The following is a 25,165-nucleotide window of genomic DNA, read 5'->3' as shown; positions in this document are numbered from 1 at the left end:
GGAGACCTCGACCTCTTCCTGGAATGAGCCATCGGAACCGATACTATAGATCCTGTCGGAGCCGAAGACTTATCGGTGCAGACAGGAAGCCTCGATGTATCGGCTCCAGCCGGAGCCGATACAGCCACCAAAGTAACGGTGTCGGAGCCGATCGGAGCCGACACCGATGCCTGTGCCACATGGTGGTCGGAACCGATCGGAGCCGACACCGAAGTGGTCGATGCAGATTCAGCACCGATAGCCATCGGTGCCGAAGGCTTTGTTAAGCCAGAATCGGCTCCAGCCGGAACGAGTCGGTGCCGAGGCCGCAGGCTTAGACACAGAAGCCTGGGCCTTGGAAGATTTTGCTGATTTTGATGGAGCCGACTTAGCCGGAGAGCCCTCCGGCTTAAGAAGGCCCCTAAGTATCAGCTTGTTACGTCTTTCCTGCAGGACTCTCTGGCTGAAGGAATGACAAATAGCACAGGAGTCCTGCAGGTGAAGAGGCCCCAGGCAATACAGGCAAGAAGTGTGACCGTCTGTCAGAGACATCTTCTGACAGCACGAGTCACACTTCTTAAAACCTGAGACCCTCTCCTTTGACATGGTGCTTCACAAAACACACACACACACCAGTCAAAAATTTAAATTAAAGAAAATACCAAAAAGGTATTCCTAAAAACAAACACACACACACACCCTAACAGGGAGGGGATGGGATGGGTAAAGTTTGACTAAAAAAAATTAAAAGAGACAGGGATTTTCTGTCAGGAAATCTAAATAATTAACTTATAACTAACAATAAAAGGTTTTTTAACAAAAAGGGGCTTAAATATCAATAAAGTGAATCACTTACCAGGAGCTGGTAAAAGGAGGACCTCATAAGCGAAGCGGCAAACGAGATCTGGGTACTTACCGCCTTGCATCATGGGATATGGGGCTGCCTCGAGCTGGTAAAAGTGACTCTCGAGCTTAGCAAGTGCCGAGTCGGAGCCGAGGGATCGGCTCCGAACCCATCAAGCAAGAATGAAGGCGAGATTGACAACTTAACATCTTCAGTTACCAGCAAATACTCCACATAGGTAGTATAGGGTAGAAAGGTATGGATAAGTCCCAGCTAAGAAAGAGGGGATGAAGGGAGGGTAACCTGGACTGCAGCAGTGAATACACTAACATCTACATTTATGGTAGGTACAAAACTGTACTATGTTCATAGTGTTTCACTGCTGCAGTCATTACACTTGGGTTGAATCCCAAAGCTGAGGTAGGGTGGCTGGTTCTATAGAGGATTTGGGTGGGTATGAAGCCCTGCAGCACTGCAGTGGCAAAGCCAGCTCTGGATTTGGAATAGAGAAGCAGGTGATAATGTTTGGTAAAGGTGTGCACTGAACTCCAAGTTGCAGCTTCCAAGATATCTTTGGTAGGTACTCCTCTAAGGTAGGCAGTTGAAGTGGCTGATGCCATGGTGGAGTTTGGCCTAATGTTGCTAGGTACAGTTTTCCCATGCTGTGTGTAGCAGAACCAGATACACAGTGTCCTATCCACTTTGAAATGGTCTGCTTTGAAATAGCCTTTCCCTGTGATCCTGCAGCATATGCTACAAACAATTGCTCAGTTTTCCTGAAAGCTTTTGTTTTGTCCAAGTAGATACGCAACCGTCTGTGTATGTCCAATGAATGCAGGAGTCTCTCCCCTGTGATCCTGCAGCATATGCTACAAACAATTGCTCAGTTTTCCTGAAAGCTTTTGTTTTGTCCAAGTAGATACGCAACCGTCTGTGTATGTCCAATGAATGCAGGAGTCTCTCCCCTTTATTCTGGAGATTTGGATAAAAAGTTGGCAAGTGAATAGTTTGGTTAAGAGCCACACTGGATACCACCTTTGGCATAAATGAAGGGTTTGTTCTTAGAGAAACCCTGTCTTGGTGAAAAATGATAAAAGGCTCCACTGCCATTAGTGCCTGTAACTGAGACTCTTCATGCTGAGGTTATTGCCAGAAGCAGAGCAGTTTTCCATGACACGCATCTTAATTCTGCTGATTTGCTGGCTCAAAAGGAGGAAAAGCTAGTTTTTCCAAGACAAAATTGAGGTCCCAAGTTGGTGTTGGTGCTCTCCAGGGCGGTCTTATGTTTTTAGCCCCTCTGAGGTACTGCTTTAGCAATGGAAGACAGAAAATAGGAGGACCTGTGTTGTAGAGAGCCAAGATGGCAGAGGCATATATCTTAATGGAGGAAAAGCATAGGTCTTCGTCCAGCACCTCAGTTGAATATTGTAATACCTGAAGAATATTTGGGACAAGAGGGTCAAAGCTTTGAGCCTGGTTCCAGGCACAGAATCTCTTCCACTTTTCTGAATAGGATTTCCTGGTGCTAGGCCTCCTGGCCTCCAAAATAACATCCATAACAGCTTTAGAGAGAGGTGTTGTCTGCTTGTCTAAAGTATCTGCCATGCAGCCAGGTTTAAGGTTTTGAGCTGGCTGTGCAGAATCAGTTGTCCTTGCTTGTCTGGTGTGAGATAAGCCATCTGGGCCGTTGTATTTAAGCTGGCACCCAGAAATATTCTCTTGTGAGGGCACTAGTTTTGACTTCTTTTCGTTTACTGTGTACCCTAGGCAAATTAGCAAACTTTTTACAAACGCCAGATGCTTTAGAAGAATGTCCTTGCTCTCTGCTTGAATAAGGCAGTCGTCCAAGTATGGATATATTTGAATTCCTTTTTGTCTGCAAAATGCAATTACTGGTGCCAGGCATTTTGTAAAGACCCTGGGCGCAGTAGATAAGCCAAAGGGCAGCGCAGAGAATTGGTAATGCATTGAACCAGCTATGAATCTGAGGTATCTTCTGCAATTTTGTCTGATAGAGACATGAAGGTATGCCTCTGAGGTCCAAAGTAACAAGCCAAGCCTTCTTGCCCAGCATGGGAAGAAGCTGCTGAAGTGTCAACATTTTGAATTTCGGAACATCCAGGTAAGTATTTAGAGTAGAAAGGTCCAGTATGGGTCTCCAGGCATTGTCCTTTCTGGGGACCAGGAAAAGTCTTGAGTAAAATCCTTGTCCTTGTTCCGGTTGTGGTACTTTTTGAATAGCTCTCATGTCCATGAGGGCTGCAATTTGTTTTTGTGCCTCTGCCCATTGATTTTGTGGCAGGTCTGGCATTTCTTTTAGCCTTGGTAAAGTGTGAAAGTGGAACCTGTAACCTTGAGACAATATTCAGAACCCATTTGTCTTGGGTGATTATATGCCAATTTTGTGAAAAAAGTGCTAGTTTTCCCCCCTAAGGGAGCTGCCAAAAGGTAAGTGCTTGGCATTTGAAGGGGGGAGTCATTGGGACTGTTTCCTATAAGGTTGTGACCTGCCTTCCCCTCCTTTTGGGGTCGAAGCACTGAAGCACCCCCACTGTTGTGGTCTGTAAGAGTCCTGTGGCTGAGATCTGCCTCTTGGACGTCTGTATCTGCCTCTTTGTGGTCTGTCTGACACTGGAAAGGACCAATTTTTTGATAGCCAATTTCTGCTAACTCGAGGTGGCTGTACCTGTAAGAAATCCTTCACTGTTTGCATAGATTTTTGCCTTATCCTCCATTTTCTTCAATACCTCTTCTGCCTTAACACCAAATAAAAAATATCCTGCTGTAAAGGTGCATCCAATAATTTTGCTTTAACATGATCAGGTAAACCTTGTTCTTTTAACCAAGCATGCCTTCGAATCAGATCCTGTAACTGCTGCTCTACAGGAAGCCTCTAATGAATCAAAACCACATTGCAGAGTATGTTTTCCCACTTGTTCAACTGCATGCAATAAATCCTGCATTTCCTTATAGTCAGGATGTTCTGAACTTAAGCATTTTCTGTTTTAACAGGGACATTAAATATTGTTGGTATTTAAGCATGTGAAACTGGCAATTTAAAGCTCTTACTGCTAAAGTTGCAGAGGTGTAAACTTTCTTCCCCCATCTGTCTAATGCTCTAGAATCCCTGTCAGAGGGAACTGGATTTTTAGCCGTGGAAGCCTTAACCCCTTTGGGACCCTGGAAATAGTTTCTAGGTCAGCAACAGGGTTTTTAAAGAAATTTGTGAGAGTCAGGGACTCTGTAGTACCTGTCGGGCTTGACTGGAGCAGGGGGCAAAGAATCAGGATTTAAACTAGATTCAGAGAACACATCATCCACAATGTCTAACACTGGCGGAATAGCAAGGGGCCTGTGCAGAGGCAACAAAGAAAGTCTCTTAGCCTTTTCTTGGATTCTGAGTAATCCTGGCCCTCCCAGTGGAAATGCTCCCTCATGGTATGTAAAGTTTCCCCAAAAGAGTAACCCTCAGGAGGAGAGGCTGAAGGAATTGATTCTTCAGCATCAGAGCCCTCATGGGGGGATCCGATTGTTTTGTTGAGTCAGAAGATGCGGAATATGAGGTAAAATCCATGGTGGACCTTGAGCCATGTTCTTCAAGATTGGGTACCAGTGCTGGCGTGGCCAGTCTGGGGCAATCAGGATCATTTTTGGCTTTTCTTGTCTGGCTTTTAGGAGTACCTTTGAAAGGAGAGGCAGTGGGTGGGGAGGCATACACTTGTAGGCTTTTCCAGCTGAACGAGAGGGCATCCACTTTCCATGCTTGTGTGTGGCAAGTCAGTGTGCAGAATTTCTGTAGTTGGCAATTCATTGGGGAGGCAAAAAGATCTATGTCTGGGCTCCCCCATTTTTGTGTTATCATCATGCTGAATACTTGTGGATTTAATTTCCACTCATGAGGATCCATGATGTTTCTGCTCAAGTCGCCTGCCAGAGTATTTTTCTTTCCTGGCAGGAATTGTGCTTGCAGATGAACTTGATAGGTTATAGCGGTGTTCCATAAGGTCATGGCTTGTCTGCAGAGGGGATAAGAATGAGTGCCTCCTTGCTTGTTTATGTACCACATAACTGTGCTGTTGTCTGTCTTTAGTAATAGCTGTCCTGGATGCAGAAGGTCCTTGAAAGCTGTTAGGGCATTTTGTACAGCTAGCATCTCTTTTTGATTGATGTGAAGATGCATTTGGTCTGTGGTCCACTTGCCCTGAATACATTTTCCTGCCATGTGTGCTCCCCAGGCGTAATCCGAAGCATCTGTTAGTGTCTGCCTGGCTGTGGGTAGAGTGAAAGGCTGACCTTTGTTGAGGTGACATGCCTATGCCCACCATCGAAACTCCTGTTGTAGGCAGGAAATAAGTGGTATTACTGCTTCCAAACTGTGACAGTGTAGAGTACAAACACTTTTTAGGTACCATTGTAATTTCCTCATATGCAGTCTGGCATATGGTATTAGTAGTATGCAGGATGCCATGAACCCAAAGGCCTGCAGAATTTTTCTTGCAGTGAGTTGGGTTTTTCAATTGAAAATACTGTGTCAGTTGTCCTTGCTCATCTGGCGTGAGATAAGCCATCTGGGCAGTTGTATTTAAGCTGGCACCCAGAAATATTCTCGAGGGCACTAGTTTTGACTTCTTTTTGTTTACTGTGTACCCTAGGCAAATTAGCAAACTTTTTACAAACGTCAGATGCTTTAGAAGAATGTTCTTGCTCTCTGCTTGAATAAGGCAGTCGTCCAAGTAAGGATATATTTGAATTCCTTTTTGTCTGCAAAATGCAATTACTGGTGCCAGGCATTTTGTAAAGACCCTGGGCGCAGTAGATAAGCCAGAGGGCTGCGCAGAGAATTGGTAATGCATTAAACCAGCTATGAATCTGAGGTATCTTCTGCAATTTTGTCTGAGAGAGACATGCAGGTATGCCTCTGAGGTCCAGGTGAATGCTGTACTTGCTTCTTTGTCTTTAGTGGAGTTTTAGACTTTGCTGTAGTTTTGATGGTAAGCTGTGAAGGTCTGAAAACACCCTCAGAAGCCAATGCCTGCTCAACTGCTCCGGACCCATCTAAGGGGTTAGTTTCCGTAGGCCCAATACCTTGAGTATCCAGAGGCCTAGACATCTCCACGTGGGAGTCTGAGGCGGCCTGTGCCTCTGAGGTAGCGGGTGTCAGGGGCTGTGAAAGCGCCTCACTGAGAACCGGCGACTGGCCTAGAAGAGGCTTCATAGTCAGTTTTGGGCCTCTGATGCCTGTCCTTATCCTTGTCTTTGCGTTTTTTGTGTATTCCGGTCGGTTGTTCCAACGGCATGGTATAATTGAACCTTCAGCCAAAGTATTGCGTAATGGCGAGCAAAGTCAAACAGACGTTTAAAGGTGCGCTTGTTAAATCTAGCACAAAACCGACAACTAATGACATTGTGGTCTGGGCCTAGGCATGGAATACAGTAAGAATGAAAATCCTTATAAGGTATTTGCTTCCCACAAGAAATACAATTAACTTTTACTGACATCGGTCTGAGGCAAGAAAGAGTTTCCCCAACGGAGTACTTAGCTTTATTGAAGACTTTGGTTCAGAAATTCGAATTGAAAATCTCAGGAGTCTGACTACCGGCACTTGAACTGCTTTTGCTTCGGGCACCGCATGGCAAGAAAGACTGAAGAAAATGGCGTAGGCTGCATCTTTTATACCCCTGGTGCACTGACGTCAGGGAAGAAGCGACAGCAACAGACGCCGGACCAAGACTTTGGAACTCTGGTCGACTGCGGGACTGCCTGACGGCAGGATAACCAAGTGTAATGACTGCAGCTGTGAAACACGATGAACATCAACCTGATCACGCCTACTCAACATGGCTTCCGGCTACACCACAGAACCTCCACTGCTCTCATCTCCTTCTCCAATACCATCTCTCCCTAGCCAGAGACAATAATTTTGTCTCCTGATTATTTTTAGATGTGTCCAAAGCCTTCAACACAGTCTCCCACTCTATCCTTTTCTCAACTCTGCCAGCTTAACCTTTCCTCAACATTATCCTGGTTTTAACAGCTATTTATCTGAACGGCAACAACCCGCTAAAGGGCTCTCTGCTCTCTCCCCCTTTCTACCTATCAAAATTGGAGTCTCACGAGGGTCCATTCTTGGACCCCTTCTCGAACATTTTACCAATGAGCTCCATAAATCCTGTCCCCAATCATCTCCCATACAGTACGCGGATGACTCCACAATTATTTCCATAGTAGACAGCCAACTGAACTGCTCACCATTACAAGAGCATCATTTAATCTCTCAAACTTGGCTTATAAAATAACACGTACGCAGTCCTAAAAAAAAACAAAACAAAACTCCTACTCTTCCTCCCTAAACCCCTCTACCACCTTAAACCCTCATTTAACATTTCTTCACTTAACACCATAATCTCTCGCAATAACGACACAAAGCTACTAGGAGTAATCAGATGATAAACTGAAATTTGACCTACACATTCATTACAGCATCAAGAAAACCCATCAAAAGCTCAACCTCCTTTACAGAAACGAAAGATATTCTCACCTCTGACTCTTGGATCACACTTGCCAATGATTACCTTCTTCCCAACCTTTTCTACTGTACATAAATCTTTACTAACCTTCAGTTATCTCTACTCTCCAAACCTGAAACTACCTACAACAAAGTTGCAAGATTCGCTGTTAATTTGCCTTCCAAATATCATCACTGTCTGGCCCTTAGATCACTTAACTGGCTTGAGTTCCCTAATCACCTCAAATCTACCCAACTACTTATCCACTCCATCATCAAACCCTCATCCTGTCCAAGTATTTCCTCTCTAGTCTCTCTATAACCCCTCCTGTCCCCTTAAGAGCTCTGATCAATGTTTATTACAAATCTACAAACCAAAAAAAATCTGCAGGTCAGAGTCTGTATAGTTACGTACCTGCTATCCTTTGGAACAAGCTTCTCCTGGCCCTAAGAAGCATACCCCACACATACAAATTTAAGAGATCCCTCAAGCATTACCTAAATCACACCTGGACATGTCCCTGTAACCTACCTCCACAAATCCAGTCCTAAACCTATTCATTACCCCTCTCCCTTATTCTCCTCCTCCTACCCAATACCCTGTACCATTCTTCTACATCCGAACTGCCTTCTACCATTATGATTCTGACTCAACTGACACCCTCCCTTATATATTCTAGAATTCTGCTGCATTACTACTTCTAACACTTATCATTCCAATTCTACTGAACTCTCTAGGTATTCATTAATACTAACCCCCCCCACATTGAATACCACTATTAATCTGCTTTCCTGTTCCCCTCATCTGTGTCACTCATAACAACCGGTTTTAAACAGTTGTATAATGTCTCTCTTTTGCCTTCATTTTTGTTCATGCATTTTATAGAAAATCACTTACATTTACTGTAATTTGAAACACTGTATATTACTTTGGAGCCTTTCTCCCCGGGCCTCCCCTGAAAAAGGGGCATTTGCCCAGTCAACAAATGTCAAATGTCAAAAAAAAGGGGGGAAATCCATTCCACAGCAATGGCAAGAATTTGTTAAACTACAGAGAAAAGGAAAATGTGCTAGAAACAGCACAGCAAAGATGTTTTGTTGTATGACAAAAGATTCAGACCTAATCTTGACTATTAAATAGAAATAAACACTTCAAAGGAAGTGACATTTGACCACTGAAAGATAATGATGCAACTATAAACATACGCCTTCTATTTAGTACCCTAGCCATAATGCAGGTTGTACATAAACGTTAGAAAGTGAGCACCTTAAGCTAGATTTACATCAAAGAAGCATGAGCACATTGCCAAACAATGTTCAACTACTAATGGGAATGTTTAACAAAAAATGTGAATTTTAACAAGAGTACTAAAAATGAAAATGTAAATTTTGTGCCCATTAAAAATGTGATTTCTAACCAACACGCTGACAGTTCTCCAATGGAAAATAAAGCATCTGTGAGAACAGTGAACCAGCATTCTCTCTCTGTGCTACTACTATATTAGTCATTTGAGCAGTAATGGTGGATTGCAAGGAGCTGAAGAGACTACTGAATTCTGGGAGCATGGTCACACTTGAACCTTACGCCTGCAAGCACAAACCATATGACAAGAGAAGGGTGGAAGTAATGCGTGTTCATGGAGACGGAAATCAAATTTGTTTGGTATAGTACTACATCCTGGAGCTTTGGTACCTAATTTAGCACATTGGGTCTTAACAGCTCAGGATACCCCACCACCACTTCAAAACACTGGAAACTGTAGACAGGAGGGAGCAGAGTTAGAATATACCGTTGTAAAAATGGAAAAAGGACAGACGCAGTGGCATGACATACTGCTAAGAGCACAGCGTCCTGAGCAACCCCCTAGAAGAAATAGGGGAAGAGCAACAGCAGCCTGACACACCATTAAAGATACACAGTCCTCAAAAAAGGGCTTGTCTGAACAATCCTGCCATTAATGTAATGGAAGAGGTCTGTGCACAGACAGTGAGGGAAAGAGCAACAGTAATAAATTAAGGGAAAAAAAAAAAAAAGAGAAACTTGGAAAAAGTCCTAGAATTCCCACTGCAAGTTAAAGAGAAGGCTATTTAAACAGGGGTCCCACAGCAGACACAAACACATTGCCAAAAAACAAAAGTAGAAGAATTCACTGGCATTAGCCATTACTGGCAGAGGAAGAAAGATGGAAAAAAAGGAAGAAAGAAGAGAGGTGGAGGAGAAACATTTATGCCTGCACTTGCAGATGAGGTTGCAGCCTCTACCTTCAGTCAGTATACTGATGAAAGCATCCCTAGACTTGGCAGGTTTGCAGATGCTGAATGAAATTTTAAGCAAGCACAATGGGAGGATAAAACTAAGCAGAGCCACAGAAAAAGCAGCCAGAGTGGGAGTAGAAACAGAACAGATGAGGCGACTGCTCCATCTCATACCCATATTTTGCGTTGAAAATATCTTGCTTTGTAGCGTGAACGAAGTCAAAGAAAAAACTACACCAACTGTTGGTTACAAAACCTTTAGAAACTCCTGTGATGAAACTGTTGCACAGTCACATTTTGCAACTTCATTTAGAATGGAAAAAACTTTAAGATACATTTGGTTAACCTAGAGTAATGAACATTAACAACATCTATGCAGCACACAAGCAGACAAAAATCTAAAACTAGAGTAGAAACATGCGTAGTAATAAGCAAGTTAAGAAACAAAATGGACAGTAACCCATACAAACAAGTAAAACTTCTAAAGCCCAAGCATAAAAAGTCCACTGAAATGGCCTTCCTAATAACCCAGGCTTAGTGCAATGCATTTTGTTCCACTCTGTGAAAAGTCTTCCCACCAGTATGCTACACTAAGACTAACAGCAGCTATGTTTCAAGGTTTACTATCAAAAGTGCGAACGGCACTCCGTCGACGGTCATATACTCTAACATGGAAGGTCGTAATCGGTAATGTCGAAGACAAAATAATCAATCTAGGAATGGTTTTAACATGGGTCAAGGTAGGGGAGATGTTTGTAGTTTGGAATAATACTTAACACCTACCTCGACCCATGTTAAACCATTCCTAGATTGATTATTTTGCCTTCGACATTACCGATTACGACCTTCCATGTTCGAGTATATGACAGTCGATGGAGTGCCGTTCGCACTTTTGATAGTAAACCATGTTTCAACACCTGTATGCCAAGGAGATGGTCTATGGCAGTTTGAGGTACTCCAGCAGAATCAAAATGGAGACGAGCGCTTTAATCTGTCTGCATTAGGTGTGGACAACAAAGCATTTATGTGCAAGGAGAGGGGATGGAAACAGCTACTTGCTTACTTTACTAGGTTTTAGAATATTTCAGCAGTATAAACTTATGAAAAGTTGATAATTGAATAAAAAACTGAAATACCGACAATGTCTTATACGTATACCATAAAAAAAAATTACATCAAGGCGAGTGATGTACAGACTACAAAGATTTCCAAAACAGACTTTGATAACTATCGGCAGCCTTACACTGCTGCTTGAAGGGAAGAGGATGATATACTCCAAGAGACATTATTCTATACAACTATCGCGTATAATAGATCACAGCTTGTTTTTTATTGGTCTATACTAGTCTGGGTTTCTTATACGTACCATTGATGCAATCTAAACAGCTGGCAGTACAGCTACTACCTGTGAACTGAAAAGTGTTGACCACAACAAACTGGACTAATACATACTCCTACTTTAAGAGACAGCCAGCTGTGACCATCATATTTCAATCTTTATTTCTAATGAAGCCTAATAGCATACATTTACGCAAAGACAGTCTTCCCTTGGGCTTACAGAAAATATACTTGTAAAGTTACACAAAATGTTTACACCACAATTCTATTTCACTGCAAAAAAAGGGAAACAAATGCTCCATTTCACTTGAAAAGTAAAGGGATGTATTTCCGTTACCTGAGATGGTGAGTGGAAAGCTTCTCCACAAGAACAGTTGCCAGACTTTGTCCTACGACTAGCAGGAAGGTGACAACAATATCATGATAGCCCTGGTAATAGTGAAGCTGAGGATTCCGCTTTAGAACGTACAGAATTATGTCGATCAGCTCTTCTTGCAGCACCTCCCTTTGCTCATCGGGCATCCCTGCAAACAGAAACCAACTAGAAAGGTCACACCACCACTAGAACACACACAAAAAAAAAAAAATTAAAAAAAAAACAGCAAACCACAGACTAACATTGGTTGGTTGACAGAACCCTCGTCAATTTATCTTGACAAAGCATTAAAACCTATTTTATTAGAGGTCAAACATATCTTAAAGGACACCGCGAATTTTCTTGAGAATCTAGCAAATCACAGTTCTTCATCATCCTTCAATGGAAATGATCTACTTGTGACACTAGACGTTAGATCCCTCTACTTCGATACCTAATAACTTAGGGATGGATTTCATTAGAGGGATGTTGAAGCACAAACTCTCTGAGCTTATTATACATAGATACAGGTCACTTTTGGACATGATATTGGAGAACAATGTACTATGTTACAGGGACAAGTATTATTTACAAACCAAAGGTGTTGCGATGGGCACCCCATGTGCCAACGCCTATGCCAACTTGGTGTTGGCACAATGGGAGAGTAATTTTGTTCTAAATAGTGATTCTGTATTTACTGACCATCTCATTTTTTATAATAGATTTGTAGATGATGTGTTTTTGTTATGGAGAGGGACTATTGAACAACTCTTGGAATTTGTGACATATCTTAACCACACCACTGATTTTCTTGAATTTGAATGTACATATTCTTTTGACAATATTGATTTCCTGGATGTGAGGATTATTAATACACCAATTGGTTCTGATACTGAACTTCACAGGAAAGAATGTTGGAGGAACAACTTATTGCACCGTGAAAGTATGCATCCCCAACATGTATATAATAACATCATTACCAATCAGATGGTCAGGGCATCTAAGCTAACATCTCAAAATATTACATATTGTAAACAGAAAGAGGTTTTAGCCAAGAACTTTTTGTCTAGGGGATACAATAAAAAACATGTCATGGAAGCTGCTTCCAAGAGTGATAATTTTAGGCAACACAAGGGAGCCCCTTTGATTAATAAATCACATGGCCCCACACAACCCCCTGCACATGTGAACAATGACAATATCAATAGAATAGTCATTCCGTTCACCAATAGGAACAATCATGTACTGAACATTTTTAATAAACATTGGGATATACTTATGACAGATGACACTATCAGATCACTGGTAGACGTAAGACCCAGAGTTGCTTATAGAAACATGCCCTCACTCAACAGGCTTTTATGCTATGACAACACCCATTATCACAAACATCCCACAAAGAAAACAGGGACCTTTGCATGCTACACATGCAACCAATGCACTTACATATCCAACACAGACACTTTTATACATCCTGTCACCAAGAAGAGGTACATTTTTAATAACCCTGCTACTTGTAAGTCTATTGGCCTGGTTTATATAGCTGTATGCCAATTGTGTACAAAATTTTATGTTGGTATGACAACCAGATCACCAAGAGAGCGCATAAGAGAACATGCCTATGCCATCAGCAAGCAAAACATCACCAACGCCCTTGCAAAACATACTATGGAGTTAGGCAACAAACATAACTTTAAATTTCAAGTATTAGAATTGGTAAACATCAATAAAAGGTTGGGTAATATCAAGAACAAAATAGAGGAAAGAGAGGGCAAATGGATAATGAAATTACAAGCCCATAGATTTGGGCTTAATGAAAAGATATCCATTAAACCCTTTTTAGCATCCAGGAGCCTTAAACATTGAGCTACACCTTTAAAAGCATCTTGGTGTTCTAATTTAATAATTATTCAATTGTTCAAATGAATCTGATGATGCTTTGAGTTTTGTATAAAGGGAGTAATGATTTTCAATGCAGTTATATCTGATGAAGCGTTGGGAGCAACGCGAAAGCGCTTATTCTGCAGTTCCTGTATATGTGTTTTTACAATAAATGTGGATCGTTGGTTTTATAAGGAGATTTTGTGAAGTTTTATTGATTTGGCGACCTATGGTGCACTTTTCTTTGAACTCAGGGCTTGCCAAAATCCTGCTGACCATTTTGCTCCCAAGCTGGCTTTACTGTGGCATATCAGCAACCCACCAATCCAATGCATTAATCTGCTCTACAGAGTTTGTTAGGACCTGGTAAGCAAGTCACACTAAGGGTACAACAAGCTTTTCATACGGTATCTTGCCTTTTGCTGTGCAATTGCACACATCACATACTACATTAAAGGGTTCAAAGCACAATTACGCTGACTCCAAGGTTTTCATTCTCAGTGCTTCATCAATGGTACCTACCAACTGTAATAATGAAGAGCTGGCCATTAATCTCGCCATGCAGTATCCACTCCTGGGCAACACCCCCGTATCAGGGTCTGCAATCAAATTTAAGTCACCCTTGTGGGCCATTTTAAGCTTAGATAATTTCTTTTTTTTTTTTTTTTTTTTGCTCAAAATAACCTATCCCATTTGGTTACAGATTGGCCTTACCCATCCCGAGATTGATAATAATATACTACCCCAAATATAAATAAATGGTATCATACCATAGATAATTTGAGGGGATATGTGCATGGGATAAAGCATTTAGGAGCTGCATCTCTCCATTAGTAGTACAGGGGGGCAGTCCAGTGGTAAATTTTCTGTCTCCCATTTACAGACTTGCCCTGAAATTGAAAAATGGTCAGGAATGACCTTGTTTTACATGAATGGACATCCCTAAATCTGGACACAATCTCCGTTTACAAGCTGGGCAATATAGATGGACTTTCCTACAAAAGACACATTGGTTAAAAAAGTCATTGCCCACAAATTCCCAAATTCTGAACTGTGTCAACTCTTGGGGGAAAACTGTCAATACGGTAGTTGTCAATAGTTCTCTAGGGTAGATGACTTCCCAAAGGGTACAATAAAACATTTTTTAGCATTTAAAGAGTACGATTTTGACAAGTTATTTGAGACCAACCTTCCTGCAGGAAACTTAACATGACAGCCAAAACGACATTTGCTAAATAATGAAGCAATGTATGTACCTGCACAGAGTTGCAATCTACTAAACTGGCAACAAGCTAAACGCTTGTTAAAAGTTGCATAAGGGAGTACAATGCAGGAGTATGCACTAAGTGCTACTTTAACGGGAGTATTTTTCAAGTTGTATAAATGTTTCTAAAATTTAATATTTATTTATCCTTTGTTAAAATGGTTAGTTCTACTAGGCTACTGGCCTCTTTTCAGGGAAGACTAGTTGTATTTATACAACTAGGGGAAATATGACCAGGGCATCAGGGAACTTCCCATATTCTTTTTCAATAGGTGCCATGGGATCTTGCATCCACTTCTGCTACCACCAACTCAAGCAGATGGGTCCTTGGTTTAAGTTCATCCAAAAGGACAGCACACCAAGTGCAGGATCCTCTTATGCTGCACTGCAGTGTCAGCAAATTTATCTGCATGTAGGAATAGAACTCTCAGCCTTCTGCACCAAAGGTGAGCATGATACCTGTTGTGCGACTCGCACTTATTTGCTATTCAAAACACAAGAGATTCCTAACTGAAAACAGACATCAAAAAAATAAATAAAGACTCCAAAACTGAATTACTGTATAAAGATCCTGACGGAAGAAATACTTCTGTGATCATCCGAGCTCACCCGATTGCTGCAAAAAGCCCATACGCCATCAATACCCATTCCCACCCCTACCCCATGCCCCATCCATTCTTTTCTCTGCCTTGTGAAATTTTTAAACTTTTGTTGACCTAATCTGTACATCAGTGCCACTGGCAATGTGTGTGTGTGTCTGTGTGGGGGTTCTACCAACTTTCTTCAGTGTCAAAGAAGAAGTGGTTCTGTGTACCAAGCTGTGGTTCTCTGTACCAAGCTACAAGGCAATAGTTTAATACAAACAAAAGGAAATACTGCATTACATGCATTTCTATTCAAATCTTTTTAACCTACCCCCTATCAGTGTGATGTGTAAACAGTTATATGCCCCCCCAAGCCTATGCCTAGCTACCCACATTTTTTCTTAATTGGCCAGGTTGTGCAGTCTGGTAATTGTCTCCAACTCTGCTCTCCACAAACTTCACTAATTCAAGCTTTCGTGCATATGTTAATTAGAAGTGGAAAGGACAGTTCTCTAAAACACCTGACTAAGTTTCCATTACAAAGAACCAAATATTAAATGTCAGATTATTTTTAAAGAATCAGAGTCTACCAGCTCTGTGGCTTTCGGGGATAGAACCACGATTTTGCCCCACACTTCGTTTGATTAGTGGCCCAAGAGCTGGCAGGATGGGTGGAAGTGGGACAAAGTGCTCAACTTTAGGGAGTAAGTTAAAGTCCTAGTGTAAAGGCATCTCCCAGTACTTGCTCTCCAGCACACAGTGGGGGCAGACTGCACAAACTCTAGCGAAGCTTCATGTGCGTAGAAGAGGGCACACTTCCAACAGGACCAAGTAAAGAGGCACAGCACCTGTCAGCCAGCAATGGGAGGGCTGCTATGAGCATGAAAAGTCCGATAACATCTTAATACAATGATTCAGGTGTCCTTACCTTCTGCCTCACACATCTGGAGCCTTCTAATGCTAAGACAGAGAAACAAATGGGTCAACTAGTGGCACGACGATGACCAATGAAGAAAATGGTCAAAAAGCAAATCAGAAATTTTGTCGAATCTACCACAAAACTAGCCATGACAGAATTACACAACTTTGAAAACAAAAAATATGAAAACAGACTCAATGGTAGTCTGTAGAATTCTATAAAGTCCAGCTATGGTACTAGTGTACAATCAAAAACAGTGGTCATGAATTTAGTTAAGGACAATATGTATGGGAAATGGTCAAGACGGTCTTCAGCGAGATTATCACCATAGCAGAGAGGCTGTCACGCAGAGATGGTGATGTGTAGTTTACAGTGTGCACTATAGGAACTCGTCATGCACAACCACTGTAGTGTAGTTTAGTGTGTTACTATATGAACTAGAGGACAATCTGCTAGTACCTCAGTAACTCGCTCTCATCTGCTCTCCAACATTTCAGTGTGTCGTTCAAGCAGAAAACCAAACAGCATTTTGGCAGGTAAGCAAGCACCCCCCCCCCCTGCAACTCCCCAGTATGTTGGCTCTGTCCCAACACGCTTTATCTACAACATATGCAAGGAGGTGAAGGACAGCTTTTTCTAGCTTACACAGAAAGAAATGCCAGGATCAAACACTAAGCAAAGTTAGAAAATGTTTATCGTTAACTAATTAGCAAGCAAAGTATTATTGGACATTCACAGCACACAGATACAAAGTTCTAATATCTTCAAGAGGTAGTTGTAAATCAAAACACGAACTGAAACCAATAAGAGCAGTAGAGACCAGGTTTAATTTAGCGTTACAACAAGTAAATAAATACCACGCTTTCAGTAAAAACTGTGCTTCACCTTCATCAGAATACTAGATACAAAGTAACAGCTATAAAATTCTACCCTTTTAAAATATCACCAAAATGTAATTAGAAACGTCACTTCCCTTCTGAAAGTAGGCATATTTAAAACCTGACGTTCACTAACCTAAAATTTGAAAACTTTATTATACAAGCTTATACAAAAATATATTTAAAAATTAAAAACACCTTTTCGGACTTGTACAAATAATAAAATAGTTTAATTTACACAAACAGATCCTCAACAGCAAACTGCTATTACATAGCCTTACTCGTTAACCCCTAACAACTCCAGCAGCCAAGATATTCAATAGCAGTTTAAATAAACATCATTGTCAATAGTGTAAAAAACCTTTGGATCATTTGTTGAAATTGTTTCTCTTAAGGTTTTATGTCTTATTTATATACCCTATTTCATGTATGGCCATCATCAACAAGTAATAATATTGTCAATTAGAACGCTTAACATCAGTTAAATTAAAAATTTAGATAAATAATAATATTAGTTGTAAATATATTGAATAGTATTAAAAGTTTAAATTTTTGTTCATTTGTATTACATATGTTAAATAAATTAAATGTTTTAATAAATTTAATTTTATTATTTTAAGTGTACAATATTCTTTTAAAAGTATGTATATTAATTAATACAATAGCAGTTAATAAATATAAATACGAATTATCAAATGTTCTACAAAATTAATTGATCTATTACTATTGACAAATTTATAAAAAATTAATTGATGTTGTACAAGTCCGAAAAGGTGTTTTTAATTTTTAAATATATTTTTGTATAAGCTTGTATAATAAAGTATTCAAATTTTAGTTTAGTGAACGCCAGGTTTTAAATATGCCTACTTTCAGAAGGGAAGTGACGTTTCTAACTACATTTTGGCGATATTTTAAAAGGGTAGAATTTTATAGCTGTTACTTTGTGCTTCACCTTCATCAGAATACTAGATACAGTCTTTACCGAAAGCGTGGTATTTATTTACTTGTAACGCTAAATTAAACCTGGTCTCTACCGCTCTTATTGGTGTCAGTTCGTGTTTTGCTTTATCCAGTTTGTCGGGTTTTTTTTGTGGTTTACGTGTTTTCATGGCGAATGAAACCGGAGCAGGTAGCCAAGTTCCTCTCTTTTCGCAAAATGAAGAAAACAACCTACGGATTCCTAATCAAGGAAGCTCGAATTTGGATAATTCGATCGGAAATTTAACAGCACTGGTTCAAGTACTGTTGGGGCGAGTTGATGCTCTAACACAAAGACTTGATGCACCAGCACCTTACGGTTCTAATTTACAGCAGCAAAGCCGGAATTTGTCCACCGAAAACACAAGGAACATAGAAGCGCCAAACGCAGTTTTAAATCAGAACGCAGCACCTAACTTGAATGTGGCTATTCCAGCTGTTCCATCTATTTCTCAAGCTGACAACAACACAGCTTTGAAGAATCTGCAACTAGCCAGGCAGAGTATACAGCACGGGGAAGCCACAATACAAGAACATGGTTCACCGTCTATTAACTTCCTTTTTGGATAACAATAACTTTTTTTCTCTTGGGATTCAAACGGGCAGTCAACCACAGAGCCAGCCTATTGTAAGTACTTTGTCTACTACTATTAATGACTGACTATAAACTTTTTCGTTGTATAAAGTTGCAACTAGAGGTAGCCTATTTATCAGAGTGTATAGAGAAAAAAGTTGTTCCTAAGGGTTTACGCCAATGGCGATACCCTACAGGTTTAATCGAAAATTCTCCTTTTCACCAAGAACTGTTGAAAATGTTTGACAGGGAGGGTGTAGAATTTCTAAATGGACTGATTATTCACTACAAAACTGAGATTGGGGACTTGAAAGGCGACTTGGAAATCTTGGAACACACCATCAAAATGCACGAAGATTTTCCAAGATACAAATACGAATATGTTCGTATTTTCTCAAGCATAGATGCCACCATTACTAAGTTGCTTATAAATAAAAAAGAAAAAAATAGCGTGGGATGTCTCTGATTATACCAACAACAAGGCCTACCCAAGGCCTTCAGTTTTCATTTAAGAATTTCCAATGTCTCTAATCAATTAGGTTTCTTGAAGAAAACAATATAGATTTGACATACAATGAAAACAATTACTTTATTCTGGACGAACCAGAAGCACAACCACGGAGGCGCAGCGAAAGATTAAACAGTAACAAAAATAATAGAAATAATGAGATGGTTAACACCAATAATCAACAACAAAGTTCCAATAATAATCACAATAACGCTGACATCTCATCTCAGGGTTTTCACAGGAATCGCAATGGTTCCCAGAACCATCAATCGAACAACCATCAATCGAACAAGAGACAATACCCACCCAGGAACAAGGGAGCTAAATGCTTACCCCTCAATACTTAAGAGCACAGGGGGCGACTTTAGCGTTTACAACTTTACAGAACTAGATATTAAACAAGAATGGGTTGATTTTTTCTCAAAAGGCCTTTCCTTTGTTCCTAGTAAAAAGATGGATCTAGTTAAAATCATTGATTTAAAACTATTTGTTCGCAAACAATTTAAATGCTTTAATAGGGAATAATACAACTTTAGTTAATTCTAGAAGAGTCTCCAGTGTATTTTATCCTGCACTTCATCCCACTCTGGGGTTATTTGAAAGAATGTGTGAAATGGATTTTAGGGACTTGCAAAGGACTACTGAAAACCAGTCTGATAACATTAAAAAAACAGAATACGAAATAATTAACCTTCTGCAAATATGTCAAATAAGGGCAATGAAGCCAGATAAAGGCGGTGGGTTAGTCCTAATGAACCAGGAGGCATACGTTAAAGCTATGGTTAGACATTTAAACACAGATGTATATATCAAAGTCTCAGTTAACGAGCTCAATATAGCCTACAGGCTAATTAAAAACATACTTTAAGAACTTTTTTTAGAAGCATACATAGATTTAGACCTGTATCAATATTTACTGATAGCACCTAGAGTTCCAGCCCTTTTTGGTGTTCCTAAACTACATAAATCGATCAGTAACCCACCATTCAGACCCACTGCTGATGGGAGGGGTTCAGTGACATATGCCTGTGCCAAACAAGTTGACAAACTATTGAAGCCCTTTATTGAATCTGAAATTCAAATTTGTAAAGATTCATGGAACTTCCTAAATAGTATTAATAAAGTAGAATATCACGATGAGGCACACTTTCTAACCATAGACGTCAAGGACCTCTACACAGTCATCCCTCAGCATTTAGGGATGGAATGGATTAGAGATTACTTGATTTCCAAAAAGGTAACGGACAACACTATTTAATTGAAACACTGCTTGAGGTAGTGTTGTCCAATAATTTCATGATGTTTGAAGGAGAGTTGTATTTGCAAAGATCCGGAGTTGCTATGGGTTCCCCATGTGGGGGGACCTTTGCGAATGCAATCATGGCACACTGGGAAAATACCCTACTTTTTACCCACCCAATGTTTAAAGAACATGTCTCCTGGTACACCAGATACCAGGATGACATGTTTCTGACTTGGAAGGGACCAATAGGTCTAGTCCCTTCCTTTATTACAAGTATTACGGAGCTAACAGACTTTTTGCAATTCACTTTTAACATAGATGACAACAGTATTAATTTTTTGGACATCTTACTTATTAAAGATAGACTAAATTCGAGATATATTAGCAAGATTTACAGGAAACCTACATACTCCAATGCCTTTCTGCACTTTAGTAGCTGCCACCCTTTCCATCAGAAAAAAGCAGTAGTTAAAGGCCAAATGGTCAGAGCTGCAAGAATGATTACAACATTATCAGACTTTGACCATGAATGCGAGAATTTGGAGAGTATGTTTAGAAATAGAGCGTATCCTTCTAAATTAGTAGCCAACATTAGGGACGAAGTTAGGGCCAAGAGACTTTCAGGTTACTTTATACCTTTATTAAGTGAAAGAAATACCAACATTAATTTATTAGATGAACAACAGGTAGAAATTCACCCCCTTACCAATGAGCCTCATAAAAGCAGTTTTTTATGCACCTTTTCTAGTGATCACAAGTTCATTAGAGGTATTATGAACAAAAACTGGAGAATCATTTCTGAAGATCCAGTATTGTACAACAAGTTAGCCTCACAACTTAAAAAATCACTTACAGAAGAAATTACAACCTGAAAATGCTCTTAGAAAAAAAAGGAACCACATTTTATTTCATCAAAAGGCATGTATAAATGTGGCGCTTGTCCACAATGCACCTCAATTTTTGTAACAAAAGAGGTAGTTATCAACAATAAGATATACAAGATAAACAGAAGGTACAATTGTGAATTTAAAGGAGTTGTCAATGCAGCACTATGCGAACAATGCAAGGCCTTCTATATAGGCAAAACTGAGAGAAAAATCAAGCAAAGAATTTACGAGCACAAGTATGCCATTGGCAAGAAGGACACTAATGATGCTTTAGCAAAGCACATACTTGAGTACCCCAATCACAACTTTAAGTTTGTTATTTTACATCAAAGAATACACAACCCAAGAGGCGGTCCATGGCAGTTAACCCTGGAGATAGATGAGTTAATGTGGCAAATTAGGACCACTGCAAGTGCCTATCCAGGACTTAATGAATATATATCTATTAAATGCATTCTTAAATTATTAGCCCTTAAAAGACAATAAACACATACACTATATACATTTTATATAACCAATAAGAGCATTATAGTGTTCTTAAAGTTATTATTTTTAGATTTTACATTTTTATAAAAAAAATCAATTCATTTTTTATAAATTTGTGAATACTAATAGATCAATTAATTTTGTAGAACATTTGATAATTCATATTTATATTTATTAACTGCTATAATTATACATACTTATAAAAAAATATCGTACACTTAAAATAATTATATTAAAACATTTAATTTAACATATGTAATGCAAATGATCAAAAATTTAAACTTTAATACTATTCAATATATTTACAACTAATATTATTAATCTAAATTTTTAATTTAACTGATGTTAAGCGTTCTAATTGACAATATTATTACTTGTTGATGATGGCCATACATGAAATAGGGTATATAAATAAGACATAAAACCTTAAGAGAAACAATTTCAACAAATGATCCAAAGGTTTTTTTACACTATTGACAATGATGTTTATTTAAACTGCTATTGAATATCTTGGCTGCTGGAGTTGTTAGGGGTTAACAAGTAAGGCTATGTAATAGCCGTTTGCTGCTGACGATCTGTTTGTGTAAATTAAACTATTTTATTATTTGTACAAGTCCGAAAAGGTGTTTTTAATATATTTTTGTATAAGCTTGTATAATAAAGTATTCAAATTTTAGGTTAGTGAATGCCAGGTTTTAAATATGCCTACTTTCAGAAGGGAAGTTACGTTTCTAATTACATTTTGGCGATATTTTAAAAGGGTAGAATTTTATAGCGGTTACTTTGTATCTAGTATTCTGATGAAGGTGAAGCACAGTCTTTACCGAAAGCATGGTATTTACTTGTTGTAACGCTAAATTAAACCTGGTCTCTACCGCTCTTACTGGTTTCAGTTCGTGTTTTGCTTTATCCAGTTTGTCGGGTGTTTTTTTGTGGTTTAGGTAGTTGTAAATGTAATGCTTTCTGGGTAATAAAGTTGCCTTTCCTGGCTACCATAGCATTACACTGTCTACATTAAACCAGCAAAAGTGGAATAAAGCTCAGACTACAACCCAGGCAACAAGAGTTTTATTAGCATTTGGGGCACTTAACAGAACTGGAAAGGGAGGATGGGCATGTTTGGGAAGTGAGGACTATTGTGCTAGCTGTACACAGTATCGGTCTCTTGGAAAGGGAGGTGGTTGCTAGGAGTAGGCATTAGGCTCGCCTGGTGACCAATATGTGACAGCCTTTACAACAGCTGAGCAGGAGAGTGCATTCACGTTAGAAAGATAATGTAATTCTCTGCAGTGATGCAAGTCACTTAGTCACCTCCCTAGTCAGAAGAGGAGACCATAACATGACTTCACAGCCAGGATACCATCCAAGACACTAAACACCTTAACAACTTCCTTCATGATGGCCACCTATAGAAGGATCTTGCCATGATCTCGTGAAATTCCCAGGTGAGACAATGAACTGGTCATGTAAACAAAACAAGCCGGTTTTCTTTTATGATCAGTAATTCAAAACCCCTCCACACATTCAAATTTGCCAGAATATGACTAGCTCTGTAGTGCAGAAGGATAAAGCTCTAGCTATGGCCCAGGCATTAGGAGCTCGGCCGTCCGAGGTGCTGGCAGGGAGGAATGGATGTGTTGAAGGGGGGGGGGTCAAAAAACACTCCTGAGAGGAGAAGTAGCCACAGATGGGAGGAGCCCTTGAACTTGCCGATGAACACAGGACTAGGATGGGGTAATAATAGAAGAACATAACTCCCTCAGCAAGACTCGCACAACCTCTCAGGGGCCCATAAGATCCACAGCAGACCCAGCTCACTCGGAAAAGTCCACAGAAGGAAAGAGCAGCAAGCAGATCCAGCCAAGGATAAGTGCATAGGGATGGCCAGACAGAGTGATGCAGGGTGGAGGGGGAAAACACTGTCTGAATACGGAAAGGATTTTAGAAAGGTAAGGCGCAGAGTTATGGCCCCCTACCCACCTTACTAATGACCGATAATCCTAACAGTACATCTTACCTTTTGAAAACTGTGCCACTGATGCAGGCAGCGTGGACGCACACATAAATATATACAGACACATATGCATACAGTAAATATATATATATATATATATATATATATATATATATATATATATATATATATATATATATATATATATATATATATATATATATATATATATATATATATATATATATATATATATATATATATATATACACACACACACACACACACACACACACACACACACACACACACACACACACACACTATAAAAATTACACACCCCTTGAACACCCAGACCATATTTTCATGACGACACTGTAGTTTCTCTAGGAAAATGGACACTAAACTCTCCATAGCTGCAGATGCAGTTTTATTAGGACATTGGTAACAGCATATTGGGTGCAGTACAGAAATATACTGTATGGTTTCAAGTCAAGTAAAATTCCAATTATACATCTCATTTAGCTAACTATCTTGCCCGGGTATTTTACAGCAATACTGCTGACCTGAACATTTAAGTTCTGTAAATCCATGGGCTCTCTCTTCAGATTCAAGTCACGCCAAGATCATCTTTTTGCATTTACAGTGTGTTCTTTACCAATACATTACCTCCAAGATCTCAAACTCAAAAAGTGTACATAAAAGACAAGCTTCCAAGTGAGCTGCAACTGGAATGCATAAACATGCTCCCCTGTGAACAGACAGAACATAACCCCCTGAAGAGGGACCAAATTAATCTTTTGTTTTTAAATTATATTTTTGTATAACGTGAACTGATAATGTGCACTAACATTTTAGTAACAACCTAAATGTTTTCAGGAACAAAAAGTAAGTACAAACTAATAAATATATATATAAGATGGACCAACTCCAAGTACAAAACATGCCATCCTGACACCAAGAAAATCTAGTGTTTCCTTTTTTGACATTGGTAGCAGTTCATCATTTGAGGGAAGGGTCTAGCAATGTCAAACAAAATGAAATAATTCTGAATCATTTTTTAGACAAGCAGATAGTCCTTGCACATTTATCAACTACTTTTCCAGTTCTCACTTCTTCCTCTTCATGGTTATAGTGAATCCAGAGTCTACATCCAGAAGTAACCTTGCACATGAACAACCCAGTCAATCTTTTGAGCATGCATTTCCGAAGTACAATAGCAGTCCATGCAGATATATGAAGCTAAAGAAAGACCAATATGAACAGGTACTAGTAATATGCCATGCTAAAACACAGAAATAGGCAACTCCAGAAGTCTCAAATCCTGCTGCTGAGGAAAAACGCACAGCTGACAAAAACAAGTAACTGAATGCAGCATAATGCTTACAGGGTTGTTTGTGGTTGGAATGTCACCCTGGTGGATTCAATGACACGGTCCTTTCAGGACCTACTTACTGACCTTAAGTGAGGTCATGAATGCCAACTTGAAGCCAGAGCAGAGGTGAGAAATTGCTGCCAACTAAATATCGTTGATTAACATATTCCTTTGACAAACAAGTCCGACAGACACTAAGACTGCAGTTATAGGACCTGTTGCAGAATTAGATTCACGTATTCTGCCAAAAAATGCAACCATTTTTCCTTGAAACTTCTTTTGCATGGCGAGAAGAATATCAGTAACCTTATCGGGATATTCTGCATATCACTAACCTTCTTGGGATATTCTGCATA

General features: G+C 39.7%; 1 protein-coding gene across 1 annotated transcript in view; it reads right to left on the bottom strand.

The window, feature by feature from the left end:
- Positions 1 to 25,165, bottom strand: part of TBC1D20 (TBC1 domain family member 20) — a gene marked incomplete at its 3' end in the record, with an annotated part of 536,871 nt that overhangs the window by 439,376 nt on the left and 72,330 nt on the right. Inside the window, 1 exon segment of the mRNA XM_044090446.1 lies at positions 11,261 to 11,447. Within this exon segment, the coding sequence (XP_043946381.1) occupies positions 11,261 to 11,447 (187 nt within the window).

The sequence above is a fragment of the Protopterus annectens genome, chromosome 12.part0 (assembly GCF_019279795.1).
Source record: "Protopterus annectens isolate FY-2018-M chromosome 12.part0, PAN1.0, whole genome shotgun sequence".
In the NCBI taxonomy this organism is placed as follows: Eukaryota; Metazoa; Chordata; order Ceratodontiformes; family Protopteridae; genus Protopterus; species Protopterus annectens.
This window is presented reverse-complemented; position numbering and strand designations above follow the sequence as displayed.